Source organism: Hyperolius riggenbachi, chromosome 1 (genome assembly GCF_040937935.1).
Source record: "Hyperolius riggenbachi isolate aHypRig1 chromosome 1, aHypRig1.pri, whole genome shotgun sequence".
Lineage (NCBI taxonomy): Eukaryota > Metazoa > Chordata > Amphibia > Anura > Hyperoliidae > Hyperolius > Hyperolius riggenbachi.
In genome coordinates this window covers 310,904,263-310,921,169 of record NC_090646.1, presented here as the reverse complement: position 1 = coordinate 310,921,169, position 16,907 = coordinate 310,904,263, and the positions used below count along the sequence as shown (strand labels likewise).

Sequence of the window (16,907 nt, the reverse complement as noted above, 5' to 3'; positions counted from 1 at the left end):
AGGGCCCATCCCAAGCGGCCTGCAGCTTATTCTGTCGCATCGGGTTTAGGACCCATACCTTGCGACCTACCTCATAAACTCTCTCCCTAGCCCCGTGGTCATACCACTGCTTCTGGGTGGCCTGGGCTTGAGTAAGATTCTCTTGCACTAACCCCACCAGGGTGTCCATGTTTTCCCGGAACTTTAGAACGTATTCCACTATGGAGACCCCGGGACCCATATCCTGCCCCTCCCAGACCTCTCGAATGAGATCGAGGGGCCCACGTACCCTCCTCCCATATAAGAGCTCAAAGGGCGAGAACCCGGTGGATGCCTGGGGCACCTCACGATAAGCAAACAGTAAGTGGGGCAGGCATCGCTCCCAGTCTCTCCCTTGCGATTCAACAAACACCCTTAGCATCTGTTTCAGAGTACCATTGAACCGCTCACATAACCCATTTGTCTGGGGGTGGTAAGGGCTGGCCATGATGTGTTCTACCTGTGTTAAGCTTGGAGGTGTAATCTCCACAGTCAGCATACAACACATAAGCTGACGTGAAGGAGGTACACACACCAGCACAAGGGATCAGGATATCCCCAGTTTAGTGGAGGAGAGGACTGACTCCAATAGGAGATTGTGGTGCACAGAGCCGGTGCAGATCCGAACAGCCACAAACAACACTTTCGTAATAACGTCTCAGCGCAAAGTAGCGCTGAGCGCATAAACCAGGACTGAGGAGATCAGGACAGGTAGACAGAATGAACGCTTGCTTAACTAGCCACTACTTAGTGACAGCAAGCGTCCACAATAAAACAGACTGGAATGAGGTAGCCAATGCGTTTGCAGCAATGGCGTGCCTCACAAAGACAGGACAGGATAGTCAGGAAATAGCAGGATCAAGATAGATGAACATAACACAGATAAATATACAATAAGTATGATTTCCTAGCGTATTACAATTACAGCTATCAATGAAACTATTTGTAACGTCTGACTAACATATGTATATATCGGCAATGAACCGATATATGACATAAGCAGGAACTCTGACTAAGACTGGAGTAATACAGGGAACAGGACTCAGAAGGATTCGCTATCTCGTCGCAGAGATGAACGCAATCCACAAACAGGACCAGGAACAGGATAACTAGCTCAGCGTGCTGGAACGCTGACTAACGGAACACAGGATATAAACAGTTTGTGTACGTATATATCAGCGACACTGATGTATCAACGTAACACGAATACAAGGAAAATAATAAACGTGCAAGTATGCGTATATATTGGCGATGAACCAATATATGACACAAGACAAGCAAAGTAACAACTTCTAGAACAAGAGCAGAACTAGGAGGACTCGCTGACCCCTTCGCAGGAGTCAGCGCAGTCCACACGGACCAGGAACGAGGTGGGGCACGAGCAGAGTAACAGACTGAATCTGAGACTATGGTAGCCCATCAAGCATTGCAGGAAGCAGTTCTTTATACTGAGGTCATCCAATGGGAGCAGACCTGCAGATTCCCACACAAGTGAATGGTAATTAATCATAGGCTGGCAGCAGGAAAAGGCAGACAATGATATGCAGCCTGCAGGAAAGGGATTGCCCCTCCATAGCAGCAGACAATGTTTGTTTACACAAAAGCATATTAAACTGTCATTAACTTCAGAGCGACTGCAGATGGAATCAGCAACTAGTTTAAGTGCAAACCAAACTATGCAAGAAAATGTATGTAATGACATCAGAACTGCTTGGGTTACAATACCACTGCAGCCAGCAGTAAACGCTGCAGACATGATCATAACAACCTGCATTTGCTTACAGAGGCATTCCATTAGGCGCGACATGAATTGCGGGCCGTGATCGGTGAGCATTTTGCGGGGAAAACCGACCCGTGAGAAAATGCGCACCAATGCGTCCGCAACCTTGTCTGCCCGTATGGAGCTCAGGGCTACAGCTTCAGGGTAGCGAGTGGCATAATCTACCACCGTGAGAATGAAACGTTTCCCTGTGCTGCTGGGTATTGCTAGAGGCCCAATGATGTCAACCGCAACCCTTTGGAAGGGCTCCTCTATGATGGGCAAGGGCCTCAGCAGGGCTTTGTCTGTGTCACCTGCTTTGCCGACCCGCTGACATGCGACACAAGACCGGCAAAAATCAGCAATATCTGTCCCCATGTGGGGCCAATAAAAATTGTGGGCAAGACGGGATTTGGTCTTGCGGATCCCCAAGTGACCAGCCAGGGGCACCTCATGTGCTATTCTTAATAACTGCTCCCTGTACCTGTGGGAAACAATCAACTGCCGGTCTGCCTCCTCCACTTCAGACGGCTCAGAGGGAATAACCTCTCTGTACAGTCTGCCTTGCTCCCAGTACACCTTCACTCTGTCGCCCTGGTGCCCTGTCCGCCAGACCCCTGAGCTCTTCCAGGCTGCTATCAAGCCGTACAGCCTCGGAGAACTCAGTGCTGTCGGCCACAGGCACCAGGGAGGTGGCAAACTGAGAGGCCTCTGGGTCCTCAGAGCCAGGCTCTGAAGTGGAAGAGCCCGACCCAGTGACATCAGCCCCTTCAGTGGATAATTCGTCTGCTGCAGCCCGGTGAGCACTGCGGGTCACCACTGCAGCTGACGGAGCATTCACTGTACATGTCATTATGCAACACATCACATATTACATCAACATTATCTGCATGCATGATAACAACGTGTCCCCCTCCAGGCCTGGGCACTGGAGACTCACTAGGGCTGGCTCCTAGTACACAGTCCGTAGCCCCTGGGGCCTCGCCAGCACTCCCCACTTGCACAGCATTATCATACAGTACCTTGCAATAGTCCTGAACTTCTGCTGGGGATGCAGGCTCCACGAGGTTTGGAGTAGGCTCATACCGGGCCACTAACCGTTCCAGGTCAGTACCCAACAAAACGTTCGGGTGGATGGCATCCGTTACCCCCACTTCTTTCATTCCGCTGCCGGCCCCCCAATCCAGGTGGACCAAGGCGGTGGGTATGGCAGGGGTGACACCCCCAACTCCTTTGACAGCCATATTCTTGCCAGGAATGTACTCCTCAGGGTTTACAAGCTGGGGGTGCACTAGAGTCACCTCTGCTCCAGTGTCTCTCAGACCGGTGATAACGGTATCCCCAACCGTGACAGGTTGCAGATTCTCTGCGTAGCTACCTGCATTCCTGGTGGCACACAATGCATTCCGGGCCCCGCCAGAGTTTGGGGCTTCCTTCTTCTTTTATGGGCACGTAGCACTGATGTGACCCGGTTTGTTACAGGCAAAACACCTCCGAGTGTCAACCGTGGCCGTTCTACCTCCAGGCGGCTGCAGGACTTGGCTTCACTCAGAGGAGAAGGTCTCGCAGTCTTTTCTCCCTTCCAGCTGGGCGCCGTAGTCCTCTGAAAATCAGATGCTTGATTGGACGTGTAGGCATCAGCAACTTTCGCGGCCTCGTCCACGGTCTTCGGCTCTCGGTCCAGTACAAACTGCGGACCTCAACAGGAGAAGTGTGGAGGAACTGGTCTTTTATCATCAGTTCCTGCAGGGCATCAAAGGTTTCAACAGCCAGTCCTTTTACCCACTGCTGGAATTCAGTGCACAGGTTGCACGCATGATCCAGGTAACTGTCATTAGGACCTCGCTGCGCTGTCCTGAAACGTTTTCGATACACCTCTGGCGTGAGGTGGTATTGGGCAATGATGGCTTTCTTAATCGCCTCAAAGTCTGTTTCTTCCTCCTGGGGGAGACTCACAAACGCCTCCAGGGCCTTGCCTCTCAGCCCTGGTGTGAGGTATCTTGCGCACTGCTCACGGGGCACCCCATATTGCCGACAAGTCCTTTCAAACCCTTGTAGGAAAGTCTCTATGTCAGAGTCCTTGTCCATAGCGGGGAACTTTTCCAGGGGGATTCTGTGGACTCGCTCACCTTCGCCTTCTGCGGGTCCAGCAGACCGGTTCTGCTGCTGAAGTTTAGCCAGCTCCAGCTGGTGTTGCCGTTCAGCACTTTCCCTCTCGGCCTGGTGTTGCTGTGCAGCTTGTTCCCTCTGGGCCTGGAGTCGCTGTGCAGCTTGTTCTCTCTGGGCTTGTCGTATTTCCCTCTCTGCTTGCCGATGTTCCAGGATCAGCTTTAGGCGCAGTTCAGGCTCAGCCGAACCTAGTAGTTGTAGGTCGGCTTCCAGAGATGTCATCTCTGTGTTCGGCGGATCGTCCAGGACATCGTCTCCACTCGCATTCTGTAGCGGGAGCGATTCCTCTGGCGTGTCGTGAGCTGCATCATCTGATGTTGAAGCACGGGCTCGCTCTGCCTCATCATACTCCTCGAGGGCACAAAGTAACTGCTCCTTAGTTTGGCCGCTCACCGTCTCGATGCCTTTGTGCTCACACAGGTTGAGTAGTATCTCTTTGCTTTGCCTTGCATAGCTGGATGCTTTCTGAGCCATCGTGTTGCAAAAAGAAAAAGAAAACAAAAAGGGGGGAGGGAAAGCAAATACCAAGTGTGTATCTTTGAACAAAAAAAAACGTATATAGATTCTGCACTGAGTAGACTTCTGTAGGCTAGTTGCTTCTAGCAAGCTTCCAGCCTTTAGTACTCAGAATAACGAGCTAAACTGCGTACTAATGTACTAAACGTTCCCACCACTGCCAGCCAATTATGTCAGGAACCGGCCCGCGGCACGCCTGCGTATACGAGAGGGGAAACAGCCTTCGTCAAGCTAAAACAAGGCTGGGACCCCTCAGAACACCTCTCACTGCCACCACTAGCGGTTCGCTAGACACTTCCACTCTGCTGTCGAGTCCTCAGCACGCACTCCGCGTTTTCGTATTCGGGTCAGCTTTGCGCTTAGGCCGAATACGGGAACGCCACGCACACACACACAGTTGCAATCTTACACTGTAGTGAAGCAAAAAACCACTAACAGTCGTTCCGAACGATACTGTTAGCCACTCTGCTGTCGCTACTCGCACTGGCGTTTTTCGTACGTTGGGTCAGCTGCGCGCTTTAGGCCAACGTATGACAAACACCCCCATACACAATGCAATTACAATTTTATATGGTAGTGTTGCTCAAGCATACAATTAGGCATGGACTATACACAGTTGCACTTCAATCTCTTCTAGGCTATGAGTGTTAGTTTAGCACAGCAGAAGTCAAGCTTATTAAATAATGATTTAATATTCCATAAAAAACGTGGAACAATGCAGAACTTAATATATACAAAAGATTACAAAAAGACAAAGTAAAAAATGTTACAAGATAAAAGTTACAAAAATAAGAGGTTACAAAGATACACACCAAGCAATTTGCTTACCAAAGTACAGGAATCCAGATAGAAGAACCTTGGACTTTTGTGGACGGACACAATTCTGGTTAGACCAGGAGTCCACTAGCTCGGGCCAGGAGACCGGCTGCCGCTACCGGCAGGAGGGGACTGATTTGAGGTAGCTGTCCCCTGGTTTTTATAATGAAATATTCGCCTCGAGGCTGTAAGCCTGTGTGGATGGGGGGGACCTAGATTTAATTACATCCTCAGTCATAATTGGATTTCCAGCTGATCAAAGATAAGGATATAGTTTGCACCTCCACCAATAATTTAATTTCCACAGGTAGAAAATGGTATCAAAGGACTTCACCCCTTCAATCATTTCCAGTAGGCTGTCAAATACATTTCAAACATTCAGGTGTCAGCTTCCCCCTGTCCCCAAGACTCTAGAAGGCTTGCTTTGTATAATGGGACAATAGCTGACACCAGACTCAAACGCCATGCCGACCAGCCTATTCTTCCTCAATTGACAGCTAATTAGCAGTAGACACAGTTTCCCCTGCTGGACAATGGGGCAGAGGGAATGGACATCTACATACAGAATTACATTATTATTATTATTATTTATTGTATTTATAAAGCGCCAACATATTACGCAGCGCTGAACAATAAATATATACAATGATACAAGGATGACATACATAGGGTTATACACATAGAACAAAGTTATACATACAAATTGTACAAAATACATGATCATGCAATATGGGCTGGTTAGGTAGGCCCAGTAATACAAGTACAGGCTGTCATAGGACAGGAGCACATGATCCTGTAGATTACACTAGGGAGTGGAGGACCCTGCCAGAGGCTTACAATCTAAAGGCAGAGGCTTACAATCTAAAGGAAAGGCAGAGGCAAGACTTCAGTTTACTCTTGCCAGGTGACCAATTACTCCCAAGCACAATACACATCTGAGGTTTTACCCAGTAGACAGAAACAGGACAGAAATATGTTCTGGTATTATCCTTAACAGCATCAGCACCCCAATATATCACCACAGGAGTCATCAAGGAAATTCCCACAGACAGTTAACAACATCCCACACCTTAAATACATTTTTAATCCAAGGGGGTGTCCATCTCGGTAGATCTCTAAACCTCCCCGGGAGCCAAAAAACTTTTGCCAAATCCAATCCAACCAATTTCTTTTCAATACCTACCCATTTCTTACCTCCACCCCATACGTCCAATCGAAAAGTCTTACCATTACACAAGCTCTATAATAAAGTTTCAGATCCGGAAGCCCCAAACCCCCCTTTCCTTTGGGATGTACCAAAATCTCATATGCTAATCTTGAGGGCTTATTCTGCCAAACAAACCTAATAAGGATTGATTTAAGAGACCTGAAGAAAGCTGCAGGCACACAAATTGGAATCATGGACATACAAAACACCAACCTAGGCAAAATATTAATTTGAATAATATCTATACACCCACATCATGAAAAACCCCTACCATTCCATCCCTCCAGATCTTTTTTAATTATACTTAATAATGGAAGATAATTTAGGGAGTACAGCCTTGTTAGATCACTTGTTAACATTATTCCCAAATATTTGATAGCCTCTTTCCTAAAAGGAAACGAAAAATTACTTTCTACCAACTTCACAACTCCTGGTGTCAATGACACATTCAGTGCTTCAGACTTAGTCATATTCATCTTGAAATTTGAAAAAAAGAAACCTATCTCTCGATTTCCATAACCAAATTTGGCAAAGACACCAGAGGCTGCGAAATATAAAACAAAATATAATCCGCAAAGGCTGATATCTTATGCTCCTCATCTCCAACTCTAACTCTGTGGACATTTCCAGACCTCCTAACAGTACACAAAAAAACTTCCAAGGTCAAAATAAAAATAACCGGTGACCTGGGACACCCCTGTCTCATTCCATTCGACAAGGAGAGGGCATCAGACAGGGCACCATTTGCTCTAACCCTTGCAGTTGGACCAGAGTACAACGCACCCACCCAATTTAACATGTTCTTTCCCAATCCTATAAATCTTAAAGTAGACCTAATAAAGTCCCAATTTAACCTGTTGAATGCCTTCTCCGCATCCGTCGACAATACCATCATAGGAACTTCCTTCATTAAGGACCACTTAAGGACCACTTAAACAATGCCATCGCCCTTGCCACATTATCTCTCCCTTCTTTCCCAGGCACAAACCCAACCTGATCACCTTTAACCATGGCTTAATTCTCTCAACTAAAATTTTTGCAAAAAACTTTATATTCAAATTCAGTAATGATATAGGCCTGTAACTTTGACACAATGATGGTTCTTTTCCACTCTTATGAATAACTGTTATATGGGTCTCTAACACATCTTTGGGCATTTCTCTACCTTCTTTGAGGGAATTAAAGAATCTACACATAAGTGGCACTAACACATCACTGAAATTGGAAAAAATATTGCTTTATGAAACCATCAGGACCAGGTGACCCACCTTCATAGCTTTTATCATAGCTAACACCTCCTCCTCACTAATCTCTTTTTCCATTATATCTCTGTTTTCTTGTGATATTTTCACCATCCCAGATTCCTGTAGATATTTCCACATCCCTTTATCAACATACCTGTATCCATTTTTTGGAAGTCCATACAGTGAAGAATAATACTCCTTAAATACATTCGCTATTTTGTGTGCCTGTAGCTCAACCATCCCCCCATTATTCTTAATCCTAGGAATATATGCACTTTTCCTTTGTTCTTTTAATGCCTTTGCCAGCCACTTTCCACTTTTATTTGCATTTTCAAACCATTTAGCAGAATAAATTCTATTTGTTTCCTTCAGTCTACTCTCTAATAACTCTGACAATTTGATCCTTGCCCTGTTCAAACTATCTTGCTTTCTGATCTAATTAACCCTTATGTTCTAATTTTAATTTTCCTATTTCTGATAATAATTCTGTAATTTTACCATTATATTATTTCTTTATTTTTTGGCTCCCAAGGAAATAAAGACCCCCCTCACCACCGCCATATGAGCTGACCATACTATGCCCTTGTCCATACCATCCAATTCGTTATCCTCAAAATATTCTACTTATGTTTTTTTATCTTATCTTTAACTTCTATATCATCTAGAAGGTTGCATTTGACTCTCCAATGCCAATCACATCTATTTCTAACCCCTAAATCCAAATCAAACCACACAGGAGCATGATCTGAGATAGTTATGTTCCCTATACCTGCTCCTTTTACTCTATCCAAAAAATATTGATCCAAAAACAGAATTTCTATCCTTGTATATATTTTATGCACATGTGTAAAAAATGAATAATCCTTCACAGAAGGGAAAAGTGCTCTCCATACATCTACAAGGTGAATACTCCTAGCACCAGATGACACATCTATTTTAGGCTCAGAGACCCAATTACAATCTCCCCCAAAAACCAAACATCCCTCCCTGAACCCCTCAAGTTGTTCAAACACCAATCTAAAAATGTAGTGTGTGATTCATTAGACGCATAGATATTATCAAAAGTATATATTTGGCCCATTAATTGTCCCTTCAAAAAAACAAATCTACCCATCTCGTCACTCTTTTTATCCAAAAATACAAACGGACACGTCTTACTCAATGATATTGCAACTCCTTTAGCCTTTTTAATTGGAGAATTAGAAAAAAAAAACACCTATCAAATATGGACAAGGGCATACCAGGCATTGTATCTCTACAAAAATGAGTTTCCTGCAAAAAAAAGTATCTAGGTCTAAGTCTATGCAATTCCATTCATAATTTTCCTCTTTTAATTGGAGAACCAAGACCCTTAACATTATAGGAGAGAATTATCACCCTCTTGAGTCATCAAACATAAACTCCATTAATTTCCCAGAGGAGACTAGAAGGAGAAAAAAAATGAAAAACCATAAACAAAAACCAAATAGTACATTAAAAAAAAAACACACCAAAACAAAAAACCCAATTGTCTTCTCAAGACACCCCCCACCAGAAAATCCCATTCTCTTTATCTCCAACCTCATAGAGATCCCTCTAGGAGATTTGAGAAGGTTCAGCGACTCCCTCCCCTCCACCCTCCACCCCCCACCCCCAGGAAAACTCCTTTCCAACTTAACCATATTATTACTTAACCGACCTTTATAAATCTATTACATTACTAATTATTTCTTATTTCTTCTACCATCTGATGAGGACCAAAAGCCCAAAACAGGCTGCCTACATGTGGGGTTGGTGTGGCTGTGTAATATTTAAAGCAATAGATGCTAGATAGATACACCAGCAGTTCTGGATGCTTGTCTAGCTTACAGGGGCGAAAAGGGATAATTTGCATATTCAGTAGTGGTGCATTGTGGGTAACCACAAATGTTCACTTATAGCTGAATTATTGCAAATTTCCTTCTGTTTTAAGAAGGCAAATTTCACCTAGCATTGCTTATTACAACAACAACAAATAACATTTGTAAAGCGCTTTTCTCCCGTAGGACTCAAAGCGCATAAGCATGGCTCAGACCATTGTGGTACAGAGGAAGAATTGTATAAGTCCGGAAATGCCAGGCTAAACAGGTGGCTTTTTAGTCTGGATTTGAATAACTCCAGGGATGGTGCTGTCTTTACTGGGTGTGGCAGGGAGTTTCAAAGAGTAGGGGCAGCATGACAGAAGGCTCTGTCGCCAGATTTTTTAAGGGTGCACTCTGGGAGTGACCAAGTTTATAGAACTTGCTGATCTGAGGTTGTGAGAGGTGTGGTGCAGCTTCAGCAATTCCTTCATGTATCCAGGGCCCAAATTGTGCAGGGATTTGAATGTCAGCAGTCCAATCTTGAAAAGTATTCTCCATTCTACTGGTAGCCAGTGCAGTGAGCGAAGGATCGGTGTAATGTGACAGTGGCGAGGCTGGTTTGTTAGTAATCTGGCAGCAGCATTCTGCACTAATTGCAGGCGAAGCAGGTTCTTTTTGGGGAGGCCTGCATAAAGGGCATTGCAGTAGTCCAGCCGTGATGTGATGAAGGCGTGAACTAGTGTTGGAAGATCCTCGGGGGGAATCAGATGTTTAATCTTTGCAATGTTCTTCAGATGAAAGTAGGAAGATTTGACTACGGATGAAATTTGGTTTCTGAAACTCAATTCCCCATTGATTAGCACACCAAGGCTGCGCACAAGGTTGGAGCTGTTTATGTCTGAATTCCCAATCCTGATTGGTTTTGGTTTAGGATAGAGCTGTTTTGATGGCGAGCGCTGGCTTTGGACAATTATTCATCCATGCCTGTAGCTCAGCTAAGCAATAATTTATTTTTGGAGTAGGGTCTGTTCCACCAGGTTTGAAGGACAGGTATAGCTGGTATAGCTATGTGTCGTCGGCGTAGCAGTGGTACGTCAGGCCATGTCGTTGGATAATTGTACCAAGTGGCAACATGTAGATTGCAAACAGCAGAGGGGATAGGACTGATCCTTGTGGCACTCCGAATTGTAGAGGTGCAGGTTTGGACATGATAGGTCCTAGGGATACTCTGTGTGTTCTGTCAGTTAGGAATGATCTGCACCACTGGAGGACTGATCCACTGATGCCACAGTACTCCTGCAGTCTGTTGAGCAGGATTTCATGGTCAACTGTATCAAAAGCCACTGAGAGATCCAACAGGATTAGGATGGAGCATTCCCCTCTGTCCCTTGCCATGAGCAGATCGTTGCAGACTTGGATGAGGGCTGTTTCACAGCTGTGGTGTTTCTTACGGAGGCGGCGGAGGATGTCTGAGATCTCTTCCTCACTAATACTTTTGAAGTCAGTCCAGGGTGTTTATCAAAGCCTTGGGGTGTCTGGAGATCGCCTAGGGGTGCACCCCTGATAGAGCCTAGGCGGAGGAGTTTCCCGATTTTTATTTTTTTTTTTATTTTTTTTAGCACAATTTTGTACAACATGCCCTTTCTCCCCACAATACAAACACAAACCCTTCTGTCTTCTTCTCGGCCTCTCACCAACAGACAATTTAGTATGCCCTATCTGCATAGGCTCATCAGTAGCCGTGCTACTGGAAGCTGACATAGAGGCGGTTAAAACTGACCGAGATCTGCTGTGTTGGTGGTATCTGATCCTACGGTCAATTTTAATGGCCAATGAAATTGCCTCCTCCAGAGTACGAGGCTCAGGATGACCAATCAATACTTCAGACACTTTATCAGATAGTCCTAATAAAAATTGGTCTAGCAAAGCAAAGTTTTTCCATCTGGTGGCACTGACCCACTTCCTAAATTCTGCTGCATAATCCTCCGCAGAATTACGTCCCTGACGGAGACTACGGAGCTTACGGACGGCAGTGGCGGCCATATCCGGATCATCATAAATGATGGCCATAGCCTCAAAGAAATCTTTGACAGATTTTAGGGCCTCATGCTCAGGTGGTAAATTATAGGCCCAGGCCTGTGAATCTCCCTTCAGGAGTGTTTTAATTAACGTGACCCTCTGATGTTCAGTGCCTGAGGAAATAGGTCTTACTTAAAAGTATGACTGACAGCGACTCCTGAAATTACGGAAATCACTTCTATGACCAGTGAACCTCTCAGGCAATGGCATTTTAGGCTCAGTTACCGGGTGCATAGATGGAGCAGGTTGACCTGGCTGTTGCGGCTGCAGTCCGCGAACAGCCTGAGACAGTGTCCAATTGCTGCTGTTGGTTGGCTACGGTATTGCTCAGGTTATCAGCCGCCAGCGTGAGGGCTTGAACTTGTTTACAAAGTTCTTCCATATTAACGTTTACTGGTCTGCTGTAATGTAACGTTCTGCTAGTGTGTGAGGGACACTAGCAGACAAACAGATATCAGACGCTCCCAGAAGGGAAACGCTGTTCAGTTATAGACAGTGGCAGTGAAGGCAGAACTGACACTGCAATACAGATACAAAGAATAGTCAGACAAATCGAGTCGGCAACAGATCAGATTGGTAAAGTACAAAATCGGCAGGCAAGATCAGAGTGAGTATTCAGGCAGAGGTCGGCAACAGATCAGATTGGCAGAGGTACAGAATCGTTAGGCAAGATCAGAGTAAGAATTCAGGCAGAGGTCGGCAACAGATCAGATTGGCAAAGGTACAGAATAGTTAGGCAAAAGAAGAGTCGAGAACAGGCAAGGAGTCAATAACAATAACACAATATCAATATAGCCTAGGCTAGTGTGAAATCCCCGGGGTCCTGCCGGATCAATGCACACATTGAACTGACTACGGTCTGAAGCCTTCACAGGATGTGTTAGCTAGAGCAGACAATGTGAGACTAACAGAATGAGGCTAAATAGCCCGGGGTGAGAGAACAGGCACGCCCCCATCCTGTCCAGCAAATCAGCATTCGGAGGTGGACCCCTGCGTGACAGCTGACCGACTGTCAGCTGACACGCTTCCTAAGCGCATAAGAGGTGCGACACTGACAGCTTGTGCGTCCACCCTCCTTCACTTCCTGTGTGTCACGTGACTGAAGCCCAGCTGGGGAGCTGCTGACGTCATCTCCAGCAACGCGGCCAGCCGCCCCGGAGGTCACAGACACGCTGCTGCACGTTGCAGCAGAGGAAAGCTCCGCAGACCTGACAACCAGTCACAGCATACCTTTCACTGCATCTGTGTGACTCACTTGCACACTGCATTAGTCCAGTGCAGATCTTTCATTGTATCTGCTGCTGTTGTGTATTTGATACTGATTGTGTGCCTCTTTGTGATTACACACACTGTCTACCACTATTGAATATTGTTAGTAGTACTGCATACCCCACCCCCCCAATATGGACAAAATAAGAGACAGAGCCAGAGGCAGGCCAACCAGCAGGTCTTATCGAGGTCATGCTGGGGCGATGTTGTGTGGCCCTCGACCAAAGTACAGAGTTCAGAAGGCACGTACCCTCAACCCCCAAGATTCGGAGGACGTGGTTGAGTGTCTTACACAGTGCACCACATCTTCTACAGCTTTCGCACAGAACCTCCTTGATGCACTGTCATCCTCCTGCTCAGCTTTTGGTTTCACACAAAAACACTACTACCACTAGCAACCCAGCTGCTCCACTTGATGTGTCAGAGGAGTTATTCAAAAATGATGCAGTTAGTGATAGACTTGGGGTCATCCAGCCAACATGCCCTTCAAGGCCTGCTGTTGCCATCACCCGAATGCTGACATTCCAAAGCTCACCAGTGTGACATTTTTTATGTTTGTGTGCGTCTGATACCAGCAATGCCATCTGCAACCTCTGCCAAAAGAAACTGAGTCGTGGGAAGCCCAACACCCAACTAGGTACAACTGCTTTGCAAAGGCACCTGATCGCAAAACACAAACACCAATGGTATGCACACATTAATAAAAGCAGCACACAAATATAAACAGCCTTTGCGGCTGTTTGTGGCAGTGGGTTAAACAGTGAGTTTGGTCTGTCAGTGTGAAGCAGTACACTACTTACACTTCCTGATCAATGTATACACACCCAAGATGTTTTCAAGAACTTTATGCCTCCAATTTAGGAATATAATGTGATTTCTGCTCTTTAGGGATTATAACCCTGCTCTGCGTCAAATCCGTAATTTTCCCATGGACTTTTGGCATGTATCCCACTCCGCCATGCCTCCCTCCAGGTGTTAGACCCCTTGAAACATCTTTTCCATCACTTTTGTGGCCAGAAACAGTGTTTGTAGTTTGTGAAGTACGCCTGCACATTGAAATCTATTGCAGTTCGCCAGTTTGCGAACTTTTGCGGAAGTTCACCCAAAATCTGAGGTTCCAGCCATCTATATTAAAAACATATAAAAAAAACAACAAGTTTTTGAAATGCATTGATGTGTTTTAACACGTCTGAACACATTTTAATGCATTAAAAATGCATACAGTTTAAAACACATTTGAAAAATGCATGCGTTATTCAAAACGCAGCAGTGGGCTCAGGCCCTAAACGCGTAAAAAAAAAAACAAAAAAAAAAAACAACAACCCAGTATTGAGAGGTGTTTGTACTGGCAATAGTGAAGTGGTTAAAGTGAAATATGCATTCATTTGGGAAAAAAAGGAACATACACACAAAATTCAACTTCAAATTAAATAGTTAAACTTGTTTTAAAGTTTTTATTCTTTTATATTTCCACAGTGTTTCTTTGTCCTGGATTGCTTAAGGGAGTTTACCAGAGTGAACATTTATTTGAATCTGATCACCAGTCTGGGGCTTGGTGCAAGGATCCTCTACAAGCATCTGATAAAATATATTATATGCCTTGGACTCCATATAGAACTGATACCTTAACAGAGTATTCTTCCAAAGATGACTTCATTGCTGGACGTCCAACAACAACATATAAACTTCCTCATAGGGTGGATGGTACAGGCTTTGTTGTATATGATGGAGCACTGTTTTTTAATAAAGAGCGTACCAGGAATATTGTCAAGTTTGACCTTAGAACAAGAATTAAAAGTGGAGAGGCTATTATTGCAAGTGCCAATTATCATGACACTTCCCCATACAGGTGGGGTGGAAAATCAGATATTGATCTTGCAGTGGATGAAAATGGACTGTGGGTGATCTATGCAACAGAACAAAATAATGGAAAAGTAGTTATTAGCCAACTGAATCCTTATACACTGAGGATTGAAGGAACATGGGATACAGCCTATGACAAAAGATCTGCATCAAATGCATTCATGATCTGTGGAATACTGTATGTGGTAAAATCTGTTTATGAAGATGATGACAATGAAGCCACTGGAAATAAAATTGACTACATTTATTTTACTGACCAAAATAGTGATTCATATGTGGATATTCCATTTCCAAACTCCTACCAGTACATCTCTGCTGTGGATTATAATCCTCGGGATAATTTGCTGTACGTGTGGAACAATTATCATGTTGTGAAATATTCCTTGGATTTTGGAATCTTGGACAGCAAATCAGGTAGGCTTGTTTGGAAAAAAAAAAAGAATTTGGGGTATGTTTGTATCGCTAGTTTTAGATCACCCTTTTTTAACTTTCTGGTAGTAAATGTATTTGGGGAAACAATGCATCTCAAATCCTAAAGTACTGCTGACACCCAGATTCCTTCTTGCACTCTCTGCCTCATCCACCTTCTTGCCTGCCAGTCACGTCTTAGCCCTGACTGATAACTGATAAGACTGATTCTGACAGATCAATGACTGACAAAGTTAGCACAACTTATCAAAGTTAACACGCTTTGTCAGAGTAGCATAGCAAACTTATGCCTGCTAATTGGCAATGACGAGAACTCCACTTGTCCTGCCCTGAGCACCTGCAGGTTTGTAGCGCTACCCATAGCTACTCTGATAGGGCGTGTTAACTTTGATAAGGTGTGCTATTTGTCTTCGTGAATCAAGCCCTATGTCTTAGGTGGGCAAGTCTGGCACTTATTCTACCACAGCTACACATCTCTTCGGTCAGTGGATAAGCTCTCAATCACTAGGGAGGTGTAGCTGCAGTGGAGATTTGGCAGACTTGCCTACCCACACCCTGTAACGTGGCCCCCAAGTGAATCATTGGGCCTGAGTTCAGACTGGGGAGAAAGGGTGAGTGAGTGAAGATTTCAGTTTGTCACCAGTGATTAATTGGATGCCTGTGATACATTGCAGCAGATATTTGTATTTGCAAACAGTAAAAATGAAACTTTTTTTCTCAACTTTATATAAAGGGAACCAGAGACGAAGGGTAGTTGAAAAATTAAAAAAGAGTTTATACATATCTGGGGCTTCCTCCAGCCCCATAAGCCTGGATCGCTCCCACGCCGCCATCCTCCGTTGCCTCTATCGCCGCTACCGGGTCCCGTCACTTCCGCCGGACGCGAACAGTTGTACGCATGCACAGGGGCTCCCTCAGGCTCTGTACGCATGCTGCGCCTGCACAGTACGGAGGGAGCATACTGCGCTTGCGTCGACTGGCCGAAATTACGGGACCCGGTACTGGCGGTGTGGGAGTAATCCAGACTGATGGGGCTGGAGGAAGCCCCAGATATTTATAAATATAGTATAATCTTCGTCTCTAGGTCTTTAACTTTAATATGCATTCACTGATAAACATGTAAAATCTGAAAGGATACAGGTTTTAAAAGATAACTTACTTTTGTGTTGATGAACTTTTCGCCAGCAAGGGTAAATTAAGTTTGCATTCCTGAAAGTTGTCAATTGCTTGCTTGCTGACTGGTACTGGTACTCTTTCTGTAGAGGCAACCTTAATGCTGGTGAAGAACAGAATACAATATGCAACCTACCGTATTTTTCAAACTATAAGACACACTTTCCCCCCCCAAAGGTGGGGAGAAAAAGTCCCTGTGTCTTATAGTCAGAATACAGGGAGTCCCTGACATACAATCGCCTGTCAATACGAGCCGACCGAGCGGCCGCAATGTTGGGGGTTTCCTGCACTGTCCCTTTATAATTGTAATTAGCGGCAGCCGCTATCACTTACCTCATCCTGACTGCCTGCGGTGATCAGCTGCTGGCCCCCTCGTGTCCTCTGTGTGGTCTTCCGTGCTTTCGGTGTCCTGCGTTGCTCCCCCTCTGTAAAAGCAAGAAGCACCAGCAGCTGCTTTCACTCAGTGGATCCTGGCCACCTGCAGTGATCAGTTGCTGGCCCCCTCGTGTCTTCAATGTGATCCTTGGTGTGTCCGGTGTCCTGCC

At 45.2% G+C, this 16,907-nt stretch overlaps 1 protein-coding gene across 9 annotated transcripts in view; it reads left to right on the top strand.

Moving 5' to 3' along the window:
• Positions 1-16,907, top strand: part of ADGRL3 (adhesion G protein-coupled receptor L3) — a 2,975,920-nt gene that overhangs the window by 800,751 nt on the left and 2,158,262 nt on the right. For all 9 annotated transcript variants that reach the window (XM_068233819.1, XM_068233821.1, XM_068233820.1 and 6 more), the window contains exon 5: positions 14,374-15,174. In XM_068233819.1, coding sequence (XP_068089920.1) covers positions 14,374-15,174 — 801 coding nt within the window. The remainder of the gene's footprint in view (positions 1-14,373; positions 15,175-16,907) is intronic.